General features: G+C 48.1%; 1 protein-coding gene across 3 annotated transcripts in view; it reads left to right on the top strand.

Annotated features, from left to right (window-relative positions):
• IGSF3 (immunoglobulin superfamily member 3) overlaps nt 1-18,155 on the top strand; it is a 202,426-nt gene that overhangs the window by 8,330 nt on the left and 175,941 nt on the right. Inside the window, exons 7-9 of one of the 3 annotated variants that reach the window (XM_079308512.1) lie at nt 1,550-1,951; nt 2,692-3,087; nt 4,573-4,903. The exons of the other annotated variants lie outside the window; for them this stretch is intronic. Of the exons in view, the coding sequence (XP_079164638.1) occupies nt 1,550-1,951; nt 2,692-3,087; nt 4,573-4,766 (992 nt within the window). The 3' untranslated portion in view covers nt 4,767-4,903. Of the gene's footprint in view, nt 1-1,549; nt 1,952-2,691; nt 3,088-4,572; nt 4,904-18,155 lie in introns of those variants that run through there. 3 annotated transcript variants of the gene reach the window in all.

Raw genomic sequence — 18,155 nt, forward strand, 5'->3', positions numbered from 1 at the left:
TGGGAGCCAGCTCTGAGCCTCAGGGTGCCAGGGACTCCATGGGGAGGTATCTCCTGCCAGGCACAGCTGGGCTGCACAGCTGGGGCCCAGCCCAGGGTTCCCTTTTATGGCCACCCCTGCAGGCAGGGTCTGTGCTGCCATCCCTCCTGCCAGCATCCAGCTGGGAGCCTCATCCTCTTATGGGAGAGAGATGCTGCAAACAGAGCCCAGCCACCCTGCCATGCCCTGCTGCCTGCCACCCCTGGTGTCAGCATGCCCTGCTCACAGCTGGGGCTGCTGCAGGAACTGCAGGGGTTTGTCCTGGCTCTGAGCCTCTGCAGGCAGGGTGAGAATATGGGCTGGTTTGTTTTTTGCCCTTGTGTCTGTTCTGCCAGCAAAGGGGTGTTCTTGTTTTTGTTTTTTTTCCCCATGCATTAAGTGCTCCTTCCTCTAAAATCCTTGGATTTTCAGAATCCCAACCAGTGAACTGAAATTATGCATTTTTCATGTTTTCTAACTGATTGGTTTGCTGTGGTGTGAGCTAATACATGTCCTTCCCCCTTTTCTCTGGTGCTCTCTCCTGTTCCACTGTTACTCATTCCTCACCCCTGTGGAGCTGCTGGGATGCTCTGCTGAGCACTGGAGCCACAACCAGCTGGGGCAGGGTGGCACTGAGGCAAGGGGTGGCAATAATCATCTTTGAGCACACATCTCCAGTGCAAATGGCATTGAGATGAGCAGGTGTAATTGCAGGGCATCTACACAGAGGAGATGGTAGCAGCATGAGATTGCAGCATTTGGCTCCAAAGGTATTGCAGCTGCTGCTGGAGACTGCAGCACTGCAAAGTGGTGGGAACTGGGAGAGGGGAATGCTCAGTGGGAGGTTCCTGCTGGCTCCAGTGCCACCTCTCTTGGAAAGGCAGCACGAGCCAGAGAAGGATATTTTGGGAGGTGGGGAAGCCTGGGGAGGAATTCTCTCTCTGCTTCCTGCAGGCAGCACCATCCCTCTGCTCTCCTCAACTGCACAGCACTGAACAGTCTCTGGGTGTGATCACAGAGGGTGTGCAGGACTGTCTTGTGGGTATTAATGCAACAACCACAGCAAGCACCTGAGATGGCAACTGTTGGTGAAACCCACAGAGGCTCTGTAGTCTCTCTGCAATAAAGACACTTGTTCACAGTCTCCAAAGCTGTGGGCTGGTTTTGTCACGTATGTGTGAGCCTGTTGATGGAAGCAGTGGTAGACAGACACATTTGCTTCAGACAGAGGCTTTGCCTCCAAGCTCCAGCACAGTGGCTGCCTCCATCCCTCATTCCTGCTCTGTGGTCTCTGCTGCTGTAACATCCAGCTGTGATTCCCTGCTATTGTTCAAACAAGGGTGTGTGGATTTTCTCTTTCCCTCCTTCCTCCATCCTCTGCTCCAGCACCCTCTAATGAATTTTGTCCTCTGTGCACCTTCTTCCTTACTCCTTTCAGTGTGTTTCTCTCAGGACAGCTTCATTCCTTTCTTTGTCCATGTTCCTGTACTGGCAGCTGCATCTGGCATGATTGTTTGTTTCTCCATTTTAGAGAGCAAGCTCCAGGTTGCCACGACAGACAGCTCTGTGGAAATTGCCGGCGGTAACGCAGCCATTGAGTGCAGGATTGTGTTTGCCCAGAACAATTCACAGTTTGCTGTTACCTGGTACCTCCTGCCTCTTCTGGCAGATGCAACACCCCTGCAAATCATCAGGGCCAGCTACAGCAACATCCTGGAATATGGGTCTGAATTCAGCTCTCCTGCACTGAAATCCCGGTTCCTGAGCCAGAGGGTGTCCAGCAACACATTCCAGCTGCAGATCCTGTCTGCAGACCCCAGGGATGAGGGCAGGTACTACTGTGTGGTGGAGGAGTGGCTCTGGCTGGTGGATGGCTGGTACAAGCTTGGAGAGGGAGCATCAGGAAGGACCACGCTCAGGTTCAGACCCCCAGGTGAGCAGGAGTTATCTCTTGTACAGGTGCTGCTGAAGAAGGCTGGATCTACTTATGGCAGGTCCTTGCCAGGCCTCTCCTAAGCTGGCAGGGCTTAGGAAAAGCAGCAGCTCCTGTGTTGGATCTGAGGCTTAGGGATGCAGGAGTTGTCAGTGCCTCTCAAAGGGAAAGGGGGAATTAGGAAGATTTACCACATCCTCCCAAACCAGCCGAGCTGCTATTTTTGCTACAGGCAGATGTAGTCGTAACAAAGTGAATTGTGGCCTTTTTCTCTTCCCTCCAACACCTGGTGCACTTGGGTGGTTGTACAATGCTGTGAATAGAGAAGCTGCCCTTACCTGATGCTCCTGAGCATCCAAAGGAAAACATTTGGTTTTCCTTACTCTGCAGCACATTGCTGCTAAGAAACAAAACTGGAACTTCAGCTGCTGTCACTGCACCTCTGGGGTGCATGGTGGGTCTCCCTGGCTCAGTTCTTCCCTCTCTCAGCCTCACTCCAGCCCTAAATAAAGTGGATCACGGAGTTCCAGCTTCCTAAAAAGCTTTTGGTTCAAAAAAGTTTGGTTGTATCAGTTATTTGGAGGGTGTGGGAAGCATTACTGCACAGGGGGCAGAGGCTCCTGCAAGAGGCCATTCCAATCCCTCACACTTTGCTCCAGAAGGTTCCTATCAGCCTGTGGGTGCAGGCAGGAGTGTTCTACAGCACTGGCACATCTCTTTCTGCTTTGCACTCCCCCCAGAGCACCAGCTGCAGATGGAGAGCACCAACCACAGCATCTCAGCGAGGGAGGGCGAGGAGGTGACGCTGCCCTGCCGGCTGCAGGGCTCCCTCCAGCCCGGCACTCAGCCCTCAGCCACCTGGTTCCAGGTGCAGAGCAGTGGCAGGGGCAGTGCCCTGCTGAACCTGCTCCAGGATGGCAGTGTGGAATATCCCCAGGAGCGCCTGGCAGCGCGGCTCTTCCTGCGCCGCCGCTCCGCCGGCGACTTCAGCCTGACCCTGGCCAGCGTGGAGAGGGGAGATGCTGGGGCTTATTACTGCCAGCTGCAGGCATGGCAGCAGCACAGCCAGGAGAAGGACTGGGATCTGCAAGCCTTGGCACAGTCTGGGTACACCCAGCTCGTCACCATCCCGCCAGGTAACTCTGCTGGCTGCCAGGGGCTGACCACCCTGCACAGCTCCTCTCCCCATAGCCATGCTGGGGCCAGAACCTAAATGTTTTGGGGGGAAAATCTTCTGTGGCAACTCTGTCTAGACTGAAGTGTCTAAAAACAGCCTCTGTTCATTTTGGGGTGGGTGGGGATGTGTGCTGGGTGCAAAGGTAGGACTGGATTCTGCATGCAGAAGTTAAAGTAAAGCAAAGGTTTCAGTCAGGTGCATGCAGCGTTTTTAGGAAGGTAATAGGCAGGAGCTGTTGCTGCTTTGGGAAAACAGGAGGCTCAGATGACCCATGTGGAGGAAAAAATATGAACTGTGAAATCAATCATGATGCACCCAGCTGAGAGGATCTTGCTCTTGCACTCCCCTTCTGCTCTGGAGCTGCCATGCCTGGAGCCAGCCTGGGTGCCTACAGGAGCTCTGGATTCTGCAGCAATTCCCAGTGCTGGCCAGCATGGAGAGGGGCCCTGCAGAGCCCTCCCCTGTGCCTGCTGCTCCCACAGCCAGGCACAGAGCCTGCTCTCATGGCTTTGCACCTACAGCAGAGCTAATCTGGGTTTAATTGCACGGAGAGGGGCTGACAGCACTTCACCCCCTGCTGCTGTGTAACTGCTGTTGTCCATCACAGCTCTCTCTAGCACTCTGGATTTCTCCTTCATCAGCTCTCTCTATCTCTTGTTACCCATTTCTGGTGGAGTAACCATTGTTAAAATCACTCAGTAATTCACTTCTAGTAAATTATCCTCCAATTTTTGAATAAGTGTTTTTTACCAAGTGGTTTTCATGGTTTTCAGAAAAGGCAAAATATTAGCTGAGGGGTTTTTTTCTCCCTCTCTTTTAATTTTTGGGTTTTTTTTTATTTCTGGAGGAGTGGCCATGTGTGTGCATGTGTGTTCCTCCAGTGATGCAGGTATCTTTGAAGTAGCCAGCAGCCTCCACCTCAGCTGGGGAGCTGTTCTGCAGGAGCTGCCAGGGATGAGGATGGTGCTCACAGCTCAGTGGGATAAAATACAACAGCAGATCAGCAGTAACAAGGAGGGGAAAGTGTCTGAGTGGGACAGGGACCTCTTGATCTGGTTTCCTTTGCTTTCCTCTCATCCCATCTTGCTCAGTGGTGCAGCCTCTGACAGACCTCTGCCTCTTCCCACTGTCACTGGTGTCAGGTAGGGTGTGTTGCTTTTCCTTACTGGCCCCAGTCTGGAATGGGTTAGCAGGAGAACTGGGCTGTTCCTGTTGGAATGTTAAAGATGAACAAGCCAGGGCCTTATCTGATTTCCCCAGACAAGAAATTGAGGTAAATTACATGGTTTCTCTCCCCCTTCTCCTCAGGTAGCCTGTGTGAATTCTTAAAAATTGGTAGCTGTTGAAGATTGAGGGAAAAGTGTTAAGAAAATACAGAAACAGTAGGAGAGATAAATTCACAAACTAGCTCGGGGCCTCACTTTTTCTTTATTTTTTCCTTCAGAGTCAACTGTTTTGTCTAGGATCTGTTCATCCCCACCACTACTGAACTTCATCTTATACTTACCACTGGTTCTGATCCTTCTCCTGGCCCTTGCTGTCTTCTGCTGGTACTGCAAATTCAGAAAAAACAAGAAGAGCATCTCCACAGGATGGATGATGGAACTGGAAGGGAATGAAGAGCTCAAGAAGACTTAGCTGGTCTGTAGAGACTGATGTAACTTGGAGGAGCAGAGCTGGACAGCTGAGGAGGACTGAATCCTTGCAGAGGGGCTTTTTGTTGTTTTGTAGTAGCTCTTATAATAAATCCTTGAAATTGTGGGTTTGCTTTTGATGGAGCAAAGCAGCTTTGGAATTACTAAGCAAATAGGGTTTTCAAAACTGTGTTTCTGTCTTTTAGGTTAGGTACTCACCCATTTCCTACTCTGTTTGTTTGTTGTGGTACATTTGGGGTCCTTGCAGAATTATCTCCCACTGTGGATGGAAGTGGTGTTACTCCTCTGCAGGAATAAGGAGGGAAACAGTTCTTTCTGTTCTGTGACACAAAAGTACCACATTTCTACTAATTTTAGGTGTCTTGAAAATCTATGTGGTATCCAGGCTAAAAACCAGTGGTAAAACTGTAGTGGAATATTGGTGTCCCATTTAGCCATCACCCTTGCCTTTGCTCACTCTTTGCTGGGGAAGCTCTTGGGCACTTCTGTTTTCACATTCTGAGAGTGTCTGTGCCCAAAGAGCATCATCTCCAAAGTGAAATGGGTCTTCATCACAAAACCTCTCACAGGAACATGAGGACTGAGCAAGGCTGGCTGAAGAAGAAAGTCCAGAGCAGAGGAATCACAGCCATCCACAAAAAACCAAATCCCGTTGACCCAGTAAAGGACCTGCATGGGATCTTGGATCCCAGAAGGAAGATGTGGGCACCAAACCATCTCAGAGATGATTGTGCAAAGTTTCCAGCTGCTTCCTTTGCTCCTGCTGTAGGAGAAGACAGCATCCAGGCCCTGGTACCTGGGCTGGATCAGGAAGCTGCACAGCTGGGACCTGCTATTAGACACATCCAGGTTGGCCCATGGAATAAAAATGTGTGCACTTGTGGGGCAGCTCCTCTCTACTCTGGAGTCCAGCTCAGGATTTCAAGGCTGAGGAGCTCTGCTACCTGAAGAGTGTCTGGCTGGTGCATAGAAGAAAGGAGATTTCTATCTAGTCCTGATAAGCCAAGGGGTATTCTACCACTAATCGTGCAAAATGGGATGTGGTCTCAGGGAGTTGTAAGGTCAGGTATCAGCACTGTCCTCAGACCAAAGCAGCTTTATGGAAACCACAGCAGACACTTATGAACCTGCTTCTGTGACCACAGAGAGATTTGGAGACAGCACAGCCCCTCTAGATGATCTCTTCTTTTACTTTCTTTGCAGTTAGGAAACCTGCCTGACTTTATCCTGGCAGGTGCTTCAGCCCCTTGAAAACACATCTTTTGCACACATCCGAAGACCACTGCTCCTGTTTCCCTGCTCAGCCTCCTCAGCCTGTGCTGGCTGGCTCCAGCCTGCTCAGCCTTTCCTGCAGGATGTTTTCTGGAGCTGTGCAGTTTTCCCTTTGCTGCCTCCCCGCAGCGTGAGCGCTCGGCTGCACGTGGGGCTCTGCAGAGCTCTCCCCCTGCCTGGTGGCTTCTGTCCCGTTTACACATCCCAGCAGGATGTTTGATTTGCTCTTTGTGTGTGGCAGCAAGTGCTGTTTGTGCTTGGCTCGTGCTCATCAGGCTCCTCTGCTGCAGATTTGCTGCCTAGCAGGTTGTGTGTTAGGCTGGTGGCTTTTCCTCCCTAAATGAAGCCCCATTTTCATGGGGGTGTTGAGCAGCTTTCTGCACCAGTTTTTGGGAGATCCTGCTGCCTATCTCAGCCCTGTCTCTATAAAGCTTTAACTCATGGGCTGGTTTCCATCTGTTTGACAGAGGAGCAGATGCTCCCAGGATATTAAACTCCTGCAGGTCTCATGGGGAGTGGTAGGTGGATGAAGGAGGGGAGGCAGGTGAGTTGTGCCACCAAGGGGAGGCTGCAGTGGGAACTGGCCACCTGGCTTGTGGTTAGGGGATGTGGAAAAGAGATGTGGGTGTGCTAGGGCATGGGGAAGGAAAGAAGGAACTGCTTTTGGCTGTCAACTGTTAACAATAAATCTATGCACGGAGCTTATCTGCTAATTTTGTGTTTATCCAGGTTTTCATTTGGATTGTTTCCTTAATTTGCCCAAGAATACCTTGGGAGCCTATTCCACAAGTCTTGGTAAAGTCAAGAATATATGATGCCTGCTGCTTAAACCTTCCCACAAGTTTTTCAGTCTTATTTCAAGGGAGATAGGTAGGTCTGCTTTGGTTTTGCTCAAAACAAGCAAGAGTAGTGTTGTTTTTTTTTTTTTTTTCCATACTTTTTAGTACTTTTAAATACTTTGTCCCTGTGTTTCCCTGGGGATTATAGTTTAAAAAATGCTGTTCAGTTTCCACTTCTTTTTAAACATAATTTTGCCTTATTTGCCTCACTTGGTGTCTCACATCTCCTCAGAAATTACCACAGCAAGCTATTAATAGAAGGCTTGACAGCCCATTCTTTATGTGGCTTAGGATGAACCTCACCAAGACCATCTTCCCAGTCAAAAATCTGAATTATTTAGGCTGCTACTCATTAGCAGAGTGCTGAGGACAGCCCCTACCCTGCTGTAGCAGTCACATGTGTGGGTCAGCCTCCAAAAGCTGTGAGCTCTCTGAGTGACCTGGGTTTGGTGCATCCCCCAGAATTGTGCTGCCCCCTCACTCAGCCACCTCAGCAGCCCATGGCAGGTCTGTGGAGGAATCTTTCCTGCCATCTAATCTGCAGGGAAAAAGCACAAAAAAGCAGCAGACTGCTGCATCATGAGATTTTTGTGTCTGGTGGACTGGGGAAAATTGTGGGTGTAGAGAGGGAGGTTTCTCCATCAACAGAGAACTTTATCCTGTGCCAGCTTTGCTCTGTTAACCAGAGCCCCATGGAGTAGCAACTTTCTGTTCATGCAGGTGTAGAGGTTTTAATTTAAGTCTAAATGTACCTTGGGCCTTGATGAGGAGGTCTGCAAGGACAATGTGTGTTTTTGCAGTGGTGGGCTTTTTCCCCTTGTTTTTTCTTCTGGCTTTTCTGGGTCACTGCCAAACCTTTCAGCTAAATGTTTGAGATGTATTTTTTTCCATGAGTGAACTTAGAGTTGTAAGTTATCACAGCAAAAGCTCCAAAACTGTCCTGTTTTTAGAGAGAACAATTCTCTCTGAGGTAACTGTATGAGAAAGGAGAGAGATGTGTGTTGTTGGTGGGACAGGGGGAGGGTGTTGATTTTGCTCCTGAGGCTTTTGACCACCTTCATCCACCCCCATCACCACCTTTTGTTCAAATTCAAATTTGTTCAAATTGTGGAGGTGGGATGGATGGGAATATAACCCCTGCATGGTGTTTCCTTCCTGGAATGCTCCTATGGCACCTGCCTTTGGGCAGTGATTTATCCAGCAAGCAGTGGGACAGGGGATCATACCAGTGGCTCACCTGCACTGAGGACCTTTTCTGGCAAGGAGGGAGGGTGGGTGATGAGCTGGTTGCTGTGCAGGAGTGATGGGAAATGGTTTTTCAAGCAAGGAGATAGTTTGTGGCTGATGGCTCAGGGCAATGTGCTGTCCTGGGCAAGGCTGCTGAGGAAGACTGCAAACTTTGGATAAATTATTCCAAACAAATGACCTGGAGCTCTCCTGGGATGCTCCTTCTTGAGCAGCATCTCCTCATTACATCCTATTAACTCTGAGTTGGATTTGAAATATGACAAAATATTTTAAAACTGGAAGTAAAGGAAGCACTTTTTATTATGTGCTTTGGTCTCACTTGATGCCATTTTGCATCCCAGCTGGTTCCTGCATCCCCTGCTTGTTTCACGTGCCCTTTGGCCTTGGTCTTGGGTACCTTAGACAAAGCAGAACCACTCACAGAACTCTGAGCCTTCCTTAGCCATTCAGAAACTGCTGCATTGGGTCTGCCTGCTGCTGGATATTTTTGGTCCTTCTCAAAACATCTGCTCCTCCCTCTTTTCTTCCAGCAGATAATATAATTATATAATATTATTACATAATTATTGTTATAGTTGCAGTTACACTTAATTGCAGTCTCACAGGGCAGGAAAGGAGCCATTCTTTGCAGGGCAGAAGCAGTACAGCTGTGAGGGATGGATGAGAGGTGGTGCTGAGGAATCCTGGCAAGGTTAATGTGTGTACCTGCTCCTGGTAGGGGTGAGAGGAACATTGATTTCGAGGGCTGCAGACCAAGTATGAAAATTGACCTGCTGGAGGGGACAACAGTGGTTTTATCATTATTTTAAGCATGAGGGAATGAATGGGTGAATGCTGGAAGCAGAATAGCAAACAGGAGGGGCCGTGACTCCTCCCAGCCCCCCGTGGGATGCTAATAGGGAGGAGAGGTCCAGTGCCCCATTTGAAAGGGAAGGGCCGTGACCAATCGATGCTAAATGTGGCAGAGGCAGCCTGAGCTGTAAAGACATTTCATTTCCCCGGTAATGAGGGAGACACGCTGTGGCAATGAAACCAGGGAGAGGGAGGCTGTGAGATGCTAATTTCTGCTGCTGCCGCCGCCGCTTTGATCTGGAGCAAATGCCCGTTTGAAATTGCGAGTCAGATCTCATCCAGCCCGTGGCTTACAGGCTTAATGGAGTGGGACGTGCAGTGCTGGGGGAGGCAGGCACTCCACAGGGGGATTACCCGAGGTGTACAGGGACAGGGAGCCAGGACAGGGGTGTCACAGTGTCCCTGCTGGCCGTGTGCCTGAGGCTCAGCCCCTCCAGAAAGCCTGAGCTGGGTGTCCTGCTCTGTTTCATCCTGTGCGGGCAATGCAGAGTCATCCTGAGCTTTGGTCTCAGAGGGTGGACATCAGTTTAGGCCTTCTCCAGGTGAGGCAAAGGTGTGGGAGGTGTTTATTTTGTGCTGTCATTTGGGCATTCAATTGAACTTTCTCAGAAAGGTGTTCTGGGACAGACCCAGAGGCTCATCAATGCTGAAGCAGTGATCTGCTGGCTGATACTGGGCAATGGCAGCTCCTTGAGATTCTTCTGGGGAAAGATTTGAATTGTCTTGGAGAATGAATATCTAAAGGGATATTTATTGTACTCTTCACTAGCACAAGGCTTTTTGTCCTAGGGTGAGGCTGGGCTTTGTTGTGTGCCCTCCTGGGTATTCAGAGGTTTGGATGTCTCTGCAAGCTGCTATGCTTCACCAGCAGACATGAGCCATTGAGGAACCTGCAGGCACCTGCAGGGAGGATTGACCTCTGCACTGAGCAAGGAAGAAGTGGTCTGGCTATTGAAAAAGGCAGGCATGGCTCACAAATCTATTAGGGTCTTTGAAGGAGTCAGCATGTGAATGGGAAAAACCTGTGGCTATAGTCTGTGTGGAGCCAAAAGAGGCTCCACAATGTCCATGGTTATTACAGAAACTGAGTAAGGATAGGGCAAGTCTGGCAGCTCCTGGCAGGGCTAAGCTATTTGTTAAAAATACCAGGCAGGAAAGAAAGTAAATGGTTCTGACAGAAAAGGGAGGTCACCAGCAATGAGACCTGTGCTGCTCAACAAACACAGAAATGGTCTGGAAAAGAGGATGATTGCTAAACAAAGAAAGATAACATCAAGTTAACCAAGACATTAGCAACAAGGGCTGACTCTGATGAAATGCACAGGGTGTAATGAGTCTGAGTGGCTGGATAATGAAATGGGAGATGACATTTGTGTAGGTGACTGCAAAGTGAGACATGGAGGCAAATATTCCCCAGTCTTAGCTTCACATATGAAATGTTGGGGTCTGAGCTGACCACTGTCATCCAGAAGCAAAACCTTAATGTGAGAACAGTCAGGTGTATGTAACATCTGCATGAGGATCAGAGCAGCCAGGATAGCAAAAATGGAGTGAGTTATCAGGAAATAAAGACAAAACCACAATTTTGCTGCTGTGAACATCTGGGGAGCATTCACACCTTCCTGCAGGGCTGTTCCTCCTCCCCCAGAAAGGACAGCACACCAGGGCACAGAGAAGGCTGGTGAACAGTTTTGGTTTTTTCCTAAATATGCTTTTAAAAGCATTAAAATCTCCTTTCAGCACAGTAAATCATGTTAATCTGTAGGCCACGAGGCAAGATGAAGCTTTTAGATTATCCATTATCTTTTCTTTTTCTACAGCATTCAAGGACTTCACACTATCACAATAAGATAGTTGAGAATTTTTTATGCTTAACAAATGAGGGAACTTAGACATAGTGGTTTGCTGTGAAACAGGCAAAGAAATAGGAAATCTGTTCTTTAGAATATCTCTAGAGAAAGAGACAAGAGAAAAGACTGACTCTAATAGTAAGAATCAAAGGGAAAAATCTCTCTGCTGGATCCAAAATAAGTTTCCATAGAAACAGATTTTTTCAGAGAATGAATTGCTGCGGTATGAAATTAAGATTGTGGATCTAATTCTGCAAAATATTCAAGCATGTTCTTTGCTTATCCCTATTCAGCTCAAGATGCAAGCATGTGATTTCCATGGAGGCTTATGTGCTTTATTTGATGGAGGTAGAAAGAAGGATAAGCTGCACTGAAGTGGGATCGAGTTTTTCTTGTGCTTCCTTGTCACTGACAGACTTGCAACTTATTTTTTATGGCAGCATGTGCTGATTTGCTGCCAGAAGTGTAGGTCCAGTGCCTCAATCTGAGAGTTCAGCACAAACTTCCATCAGACTTACCACTGCTGGGGATTGGAGTCAGCAGAGTTTTTACATTGCTGGGTGCTTAATTGTTTTGTTAATTAACTTTTTTTTTCCTATTTACATGCAGGTTTAATTTTAAATGGGATACCTATTCTGTAAATGAATGCCATGGTGATTATCAGATAATTAATTTGAGAAGTGATGGTATAAGAGGTTGAGATTTGCTCATAATCTGTCTTTTGTGCACTTCTATTTGTTGCCCATAGATATTTTAAAGAGAGGAAAGGTTCTTAATATTTTGCATGCTAATTGCTTTTATTGTAAGTGTATTCTGGTAAATGATTTGGTTTAAGCTATTTAAAAATGTTTTGTATATTTTTTTCTTCCCTGTCTCTTGTGACTTTATTCTTAGCTGAATTAACAGGACAAGTAAGGTTTGACTCAGAGTTTTATTTCCATTTACTGTACTTGGAATAGATGGAGCATTTGTGTAGCCAAGCTGCAGCTACTTTTCTTTGTGAAAACTTTCCATGTTCTTATTCCCTATTTTGTCTTCCAGCTTTTTATTTGGGGAGGTGTGTATTTGTAGACCCCCTTCCAAGCATTTCCCAGCAGCACTACAGAGCCCAAAAAATGAACTTAAGCCTAGTGATAATAGTGCATTGGGACTCTGTTGAGATGATGCAGAACAAATAATCCTCATGGAAATTGTATCTTAGTGTTTCTGTTCCCTTCTCTGAGCCCTTGTGCTTGCCCCAGCCAAAACAAACTCTCAAGGCATTTAAGAAATCCATCTTCACATGATGTTCATGTCAATGTTCCACATCAGTGTGGAAGCTCTTGGCTTGCCTGGCTCCAGATGGAATTTCCCCCTGCTTGTTGCCCACCAGTGGCTGCAGGGGGCTCTTGCCTGATGTCAGTGATGGTGAAGAGTCCTTGGCAGGGCAGCAGCAGCTGAAACTGTCCCCTAGCACTACTGAGCTTCCATTTTCCCTTACAAAATTATAGAAGTGTTCTTTCCCAAGATTTCCTCTTGGAAAGACACACTTCATCTCCTGGAGACTTGGTTGTTCCCTGTGCTTGTTGAGAGCCACGTTTGCTTTGCTGGCATCCCCCCCTCCTCCCTGCTTTGGGACAGATTTTTGGTTTAGTCAGTGCTGCCATGCTGGTACCATCAAAAGGGCACATTAGTGGTGGCAGGAGTTATGCCTCTCCTTTGGTGTTGGTTTTCAGCTCCAAGTTTTCCAGGTGAGAGGAAAGGATGCTGTCAAAGGATGGTACATTCCTGCAGCAAAACCACTGAGGGGAGCCTAATGGACAGCTTTTCTTCTCAGATGGTTTCAAATCCCTTAGGAGGCCATGACCTATGTCACAGACCAAAATGTTGAACAGATTTGCATGGGAAAAGCAACTTTTGCCAACCTTTTTCTGCCTCCTCAGACCTCTGGCCCCATATGCCCAGCAGAGACAGGCACCCAGTGCAGAAACCAACCCTGCCACTCCCCAGCCAGGCTTGCCCAGGTGTCCCTGAGGCATCCCAGCCCCATGGCACCAACTGTGGAGCTGCACACACCTTCCTCTGTGCCTCACACCTGAGCCAGGTGAGTACATCCCACACAGCCCAGCTTTGCTGGCCTCCAAGCCAGACACATTTCCCCTTTGAACTTGAGAAGCCTGCAGTTTGCATGCTCAGTGGGAGCAATGAGAATGGATAAAACCAATCTATTTTTAATCCAGTGTGAGATCTCTTACTTTTTTTTTTTTTTTTTTTTTTTTTTTAATTCATAATTGATTCTGTTTTCTGCTAATGATGTGAATTTCAGCATCTATTTCTGCCACGGATATTTTGATAGCTGGTGATGAGGAAGGAGATTAAGACTGTTGTTAGCAGTGAAGACTCTGCAGGACATATGGATGCTGCAGATCTGCTGGTGACAGACAGAAAGTTGTTTGGAGGCAATGGGACAGATTGGGATTCCTGGCTCAGTCCCAATGAAGGGCTGATGAGGTAAGTAGTGCTGGGAAAAGCCTGCTAGGGAAGGAAAAGAGCAGACTGGAGCTGGGAGATCACTGGATGCCCTGTACTGAATATGCAGTTTCTCCACAAAACTGAATTCACTTTCAGCACAAAAACGGGATTCGTGTTTCTCTCCTGGGTACACTTGCTTCATTCTGAACTGTCCAGCTTTTAGAAATGGGTTAAGACAAAAATCTCCTGAACCCCTGAGGCAGCTGGTTTGGGTTTGGATCAGGCATTTTTCCATCCCATCTCCATCCCATTTGCAGATGCTGTAGTGTGGGATGAAGCACATGGACAATATCCCCAGATCTGGTGCCTGTGCATACGACAGGGGTCAGAAACTCCAGTGCAGAAATGTTCCTTGCTGAGCTGGAGGGGACCTGTTTCCAAACTCAGGCAGGGCATTTTGGGCAGTGGGAATGTTTTGCACATATGGGAAAACCACTGGGTAACCACCATCCCTCCATTGCTGGGAGCTGCCCTGTAACTGCAGTCTGTGTTTGCATGTTGGGCATGTTTTACACTTCCCTGGTCCCTTTGGGTGATTTGTGCCACTTCCTCTATAATGAGGAGATCAGCTGTGATTTATTTGGGACAGGGTTGGCACTGGTGATTTGTGTGCTGCTGTGGGTGCAGGAGTTGTGTGATCTCATGTGAAGGGTGATTGCTGTGAAGTGCAAAGGCACAGATTAGGATAAATGAAACTCTGGATCCAAGAGCTGAATGAGGATGTGGGTGGGATACCCAAAATCCTTGTGGTACATTCTTAAATACATCCTCTTCTACTCTGTGCACCCTTCTGATTAAGGACAACAAAGTGGCAGATTTGCCTCCCATTTTATTCTCTGGGGTTTTTTTGGGAGGAGGTGAGAGGAGAAGCAAAGGAATGAATTCTGCTGAGAAAAGAAGCAGAAAAGGGGTCTGCAAGCAGAGACAATTCTGTCTGGTCAAGGCACAGTCATGATTCCCTCTAGCAGAAGGCAGGGGAGGGAATTCTAGAAGGGATGGAGGCAGTGTCCCTGAGTGGCAGGAGAAATGCCTGGATCTGGAGATGGGACCAGTCTGAGAAGCACAGAACAGCCCAGGCTGGAAGAGACCTTAAAAAATCATCTGGCTCAACCTTCCATGGGAAAGGGAGAGTGCAGATGAGATTCTCTGGCACCCTGTCCAGTCACATCTTGAAAACTTCCAGCAATGAGGCTGCACCACATCCCTAGGGAAGTTGTTCCAGTGATTGATTGTTCTCACTGTGAAAAATGTGTTTGTTATAGCAAGATGAAATCTCTCCTCTGGCAACTTGTACCCTCTCAGCATGGCTTCTTGTGAAGAGACAACCTCTGTCTAAATTGTAGCCACCCTTTAGGTCCTGGAAAATTGTGGTGAGGTTCCCCCCTGAGCCTTTTCCAGGAAGAAAAGACCTAATTACTTCAGTTTTTCCTTCTTCTGAAGGATCTCCAGCCCTCTGAAAATCTCTGTGGCCCTTCTTTGGCCCCTTCCCACTCTATCAACATTTTTTGTGTGTTGTGGGGCCCAGAAGAGGATACAGGATGACAGGTGTGATCTGAAAAAGCACTGAGTGGGCTGATCATGTGTGTTTCTGCTGGGAGGGCAGCCCCTGGTGTGACTGGCCCTTGTCACTGCAGTGATGCAGTCAGCTCATTGCAGAGAGGGGAGCTGCCACTGGCCATGGGTTTGCACACTGAGGGTGGACAGGGCAGTTGCAGCATGGGTCAGGAAGATTTTGCTGCAGCAGGAACCCCAGGTGGCTGTGATGTGTCACCTCTCACCCCTGCAGAGGAGCAGCTTCTCCTTTCCCATGGGAAGTGGGGATGCTGGGGGAGGCCAGCAACACCCAGGCTGTGGCTTCTGCCTTGCAAACCTGCCTTGCAGCCCCTGTGCTTACACATCTTCCAGCAAGGCTCTGTCCAGCTGGCACAGGCATTTGGAAAGCTTTTTCCTGATGCTTGTAAAGTGCCATTTTTCTTTTCAAAACCCCCATCTTCCACATGTCTGAGTGGCAGAGCTGACCCCTGGCATCCTGACTCTCCATATGGAACCATCACTTTCCTGCCTGCCTGGCTTTTTCTTGGATTTCCATGCACCATGGGAATGAGCAGAACGAGAGCCTTCCTGTTTCCCTTTGTGCAACTCAGCACCCTGCCAGCCACAGCAAACCTGCAAGAGCCTTGTCAACTTTTTGCTGTGAATCCATATGAAAACCTGGCAGCTGCATGAGCTGCAGACTCAGCAAGGTAAGCAACATCTGGCCATAGATAAATTTGGCTGGAATGACAACGTGGGAAATGAGAAGTGCTGTTGGGAGCACAGGCACATTCCCCAGCATCCAGCAGGCTGTGGGTGAACTGGGAGCTGTCCTGCTCCTCCTCTGCAGACAGGGGGAAAGAGAGTCCACTGCACACCCATCACTTGCTGGGAGCAATGCTTGCACTCTGCAGTGAGATTTTGAGGAATGCAGCCTCTGCCATCCTCCCCTCAAAGAGGTGGGATGTTGGGCAGGGAGGAGTGCCAGACTTCCACCTGAAGCCCAAGCTGTGACCAGCTGAGCTGGCTCTTGAATCCCATCTTTACTTTTAAAATAAAAGAGGATGAGCCTCTGTTTCTGAATCTTGTTCAGGAGAAAGTGAAGAAGGGTGACAGTGGCCCCAGAGCCATGACCCACAGAGCAGTAAGGAGGGATCCAAGGAAATGAGGGTGTTTTTGTGGTGTCTGGTTGAGAAATGGAGAGGAAGGCTGCAGGGAGATCTACAAGAAACTCAAATTAAAACCACAGTTTGTCACTTCAAGATGCTGAGAATCACCAAACCATGGCAGAACTAGAAGAAATCACCATCTGAAAGAATCAATGGGCTTTTGTTCTGGTGGTGAAAACCAACATTATTATCAGCAGGAACCTGACAGGCTGAAGGAGTTTATATCTGAAAATCACTATTATCTCCAGCCACATGAGCAATCACTGCAGTGAAGTATTTTGTTGGTCTGTCTAGGCCTGGAAGGGTGTGTGCTGAGCCCAGAGCTGAGAGGAAGTGGCTCTAGGTCAGGAGGGCACAGAGAGAGGCACAGGGTCTGTCCTGCAGCAGTGCTGTGTCCCTGGGCTGGTGACCAGCACCTCTAACCCCTGGACATGTCTGGGCATCACAGTGCTGCTCAAGGGCTCATCACTCAGCCACTGGGCTGGGCAGCTTGGCAGCTGTGTGTGCCAGGAGCTGAGAGCAGCCAAGGCTGGACCCAGTGCCACTGCCACCAGCTGTCACTGGTGATGGGACCAGCAACTGCCACCTGACAGACAGCTCAGCTCTGTGGTTGTTTCCTCACTGTTACCAGGCCATGTGTCACATCTCTCTCAGTCACCCTTTAAAAGCTTTTACTGAGAGCTCACAGCTTTTGGATTTTAGGTAGCCCTGCAAGGCCTCCAGAAAGTTTTGGCTTTTCACTTGGATATTCGTGTTGGGTCTCAGTAATGTTGCAGTGGTGGAGAAGTTAAGGTGGACAATCTCCACCCCTCCTCTTGGAGTGAACTGCAGTGGGTAATGACCTTCCCCAGCTAAGAGCACATGGCTTTTATCACTCTTAACTTTTCAGTCACTTAATCTTCTTTTACTTTTCTCCACAGATGTCTTAGACTGTTCTGAAAGCACTTGCTCACAGCATCTCACAACTGGTTTTGGGCAACTCAGACAAAACTTTTCATTCTCTTCACTGGACAACATTTTTTTCCCAGTCTTAGAATATCAAAATGAGTTTAAGCATGCAGAAACCTAGAGGTGCAAAAACATTGATTTCCCAAGTAACCCATACCAGGAAATCTGCTTAAATATTTGAGGACTGAGTCACCTGTACTTAAAAGAGAGCAATTAAAGAAACTAAATATATCCTTGAAGGGCTGAATAATTCCTTAATGTGAATATCCACTACAGAGATGGCTCTGGAGGTGTTTACTCAGATCTTGCCTTTTTCTGCACCAAGAGCAAAAAGCATCAGAGGCTGAGAGAGGAGAAGCTGGAACAACCAGTAAGTATCATTAAAGTTCCAGGTCATGGTGGTGAGCAGCCAAGAGGTCTTGGGGAACATGAGGATGAAAGGGCCATATCTCAAAAATAAATATTTCTCTCATTGAAGAAAAAGAGCCCTCCCTCACACTTAAAAAAAAAAAAAAAAAAAAAAAAGGAAAATGTTTTGTTCACATTTTTATCAGCTCTTGGGCTGATCTGGAGAATTTCAGGCCTGTTTGACATGCATGCAAATGAATGCAATGCCTAGCAAATTAGGAGAATTGGCCATGAAGCTTACATGGGTAAGGCTGCTCAGAGGTGCAGCCTGCAGAGATTCTGCAGGAGGAAACCACATTTCCTGCATTCGTGCAAGTCTCTGAACAAACCAGTGAACCAGCTAAAAAAAACTGCCTGGCATAACTCAGTTACCTTTTTTGGCAGGATTTTTGCAAGCACAGATTCAAGATGTGGCTGCAGAGATCTGGCAACATCAGAGGAAGCAGCTGATGACTGTGGCTCTGACTCTGGCCAGGAGATGGGTGAGCAGTGGTCAGTGCTGGTGTGGAATAAGTGTCAGTGACCTGCCTTGGTCAGCCATGGCAACCTCTGGGGACAGGGAGAAACAAGCCAAAGCTGCTGTGGAGCTCAAGAAGGTCACTCAAGAAACAGGAGAGGTATGTGGGAGACCTGAAGGAAGAAGCAATGGATTCACAGGGTACCTATGCCCAGGATGGTGCTATAAAGGTACTGTTGCCTCCTGAGCACTGTGTATTTGTCCCTGATGCTGATCTGGGTGTGC

This window comes from Erithacus rubecula (genome assembly GCF_903797595.1).
Source record: "Erithacus rubecula genome assembly, chromosome: 1".
NCBI lineage: Eukaryota > Metazoa > Chordata > Aves > Passeriformes > Muscicapidae > Erithacus > Erithacus rubecula.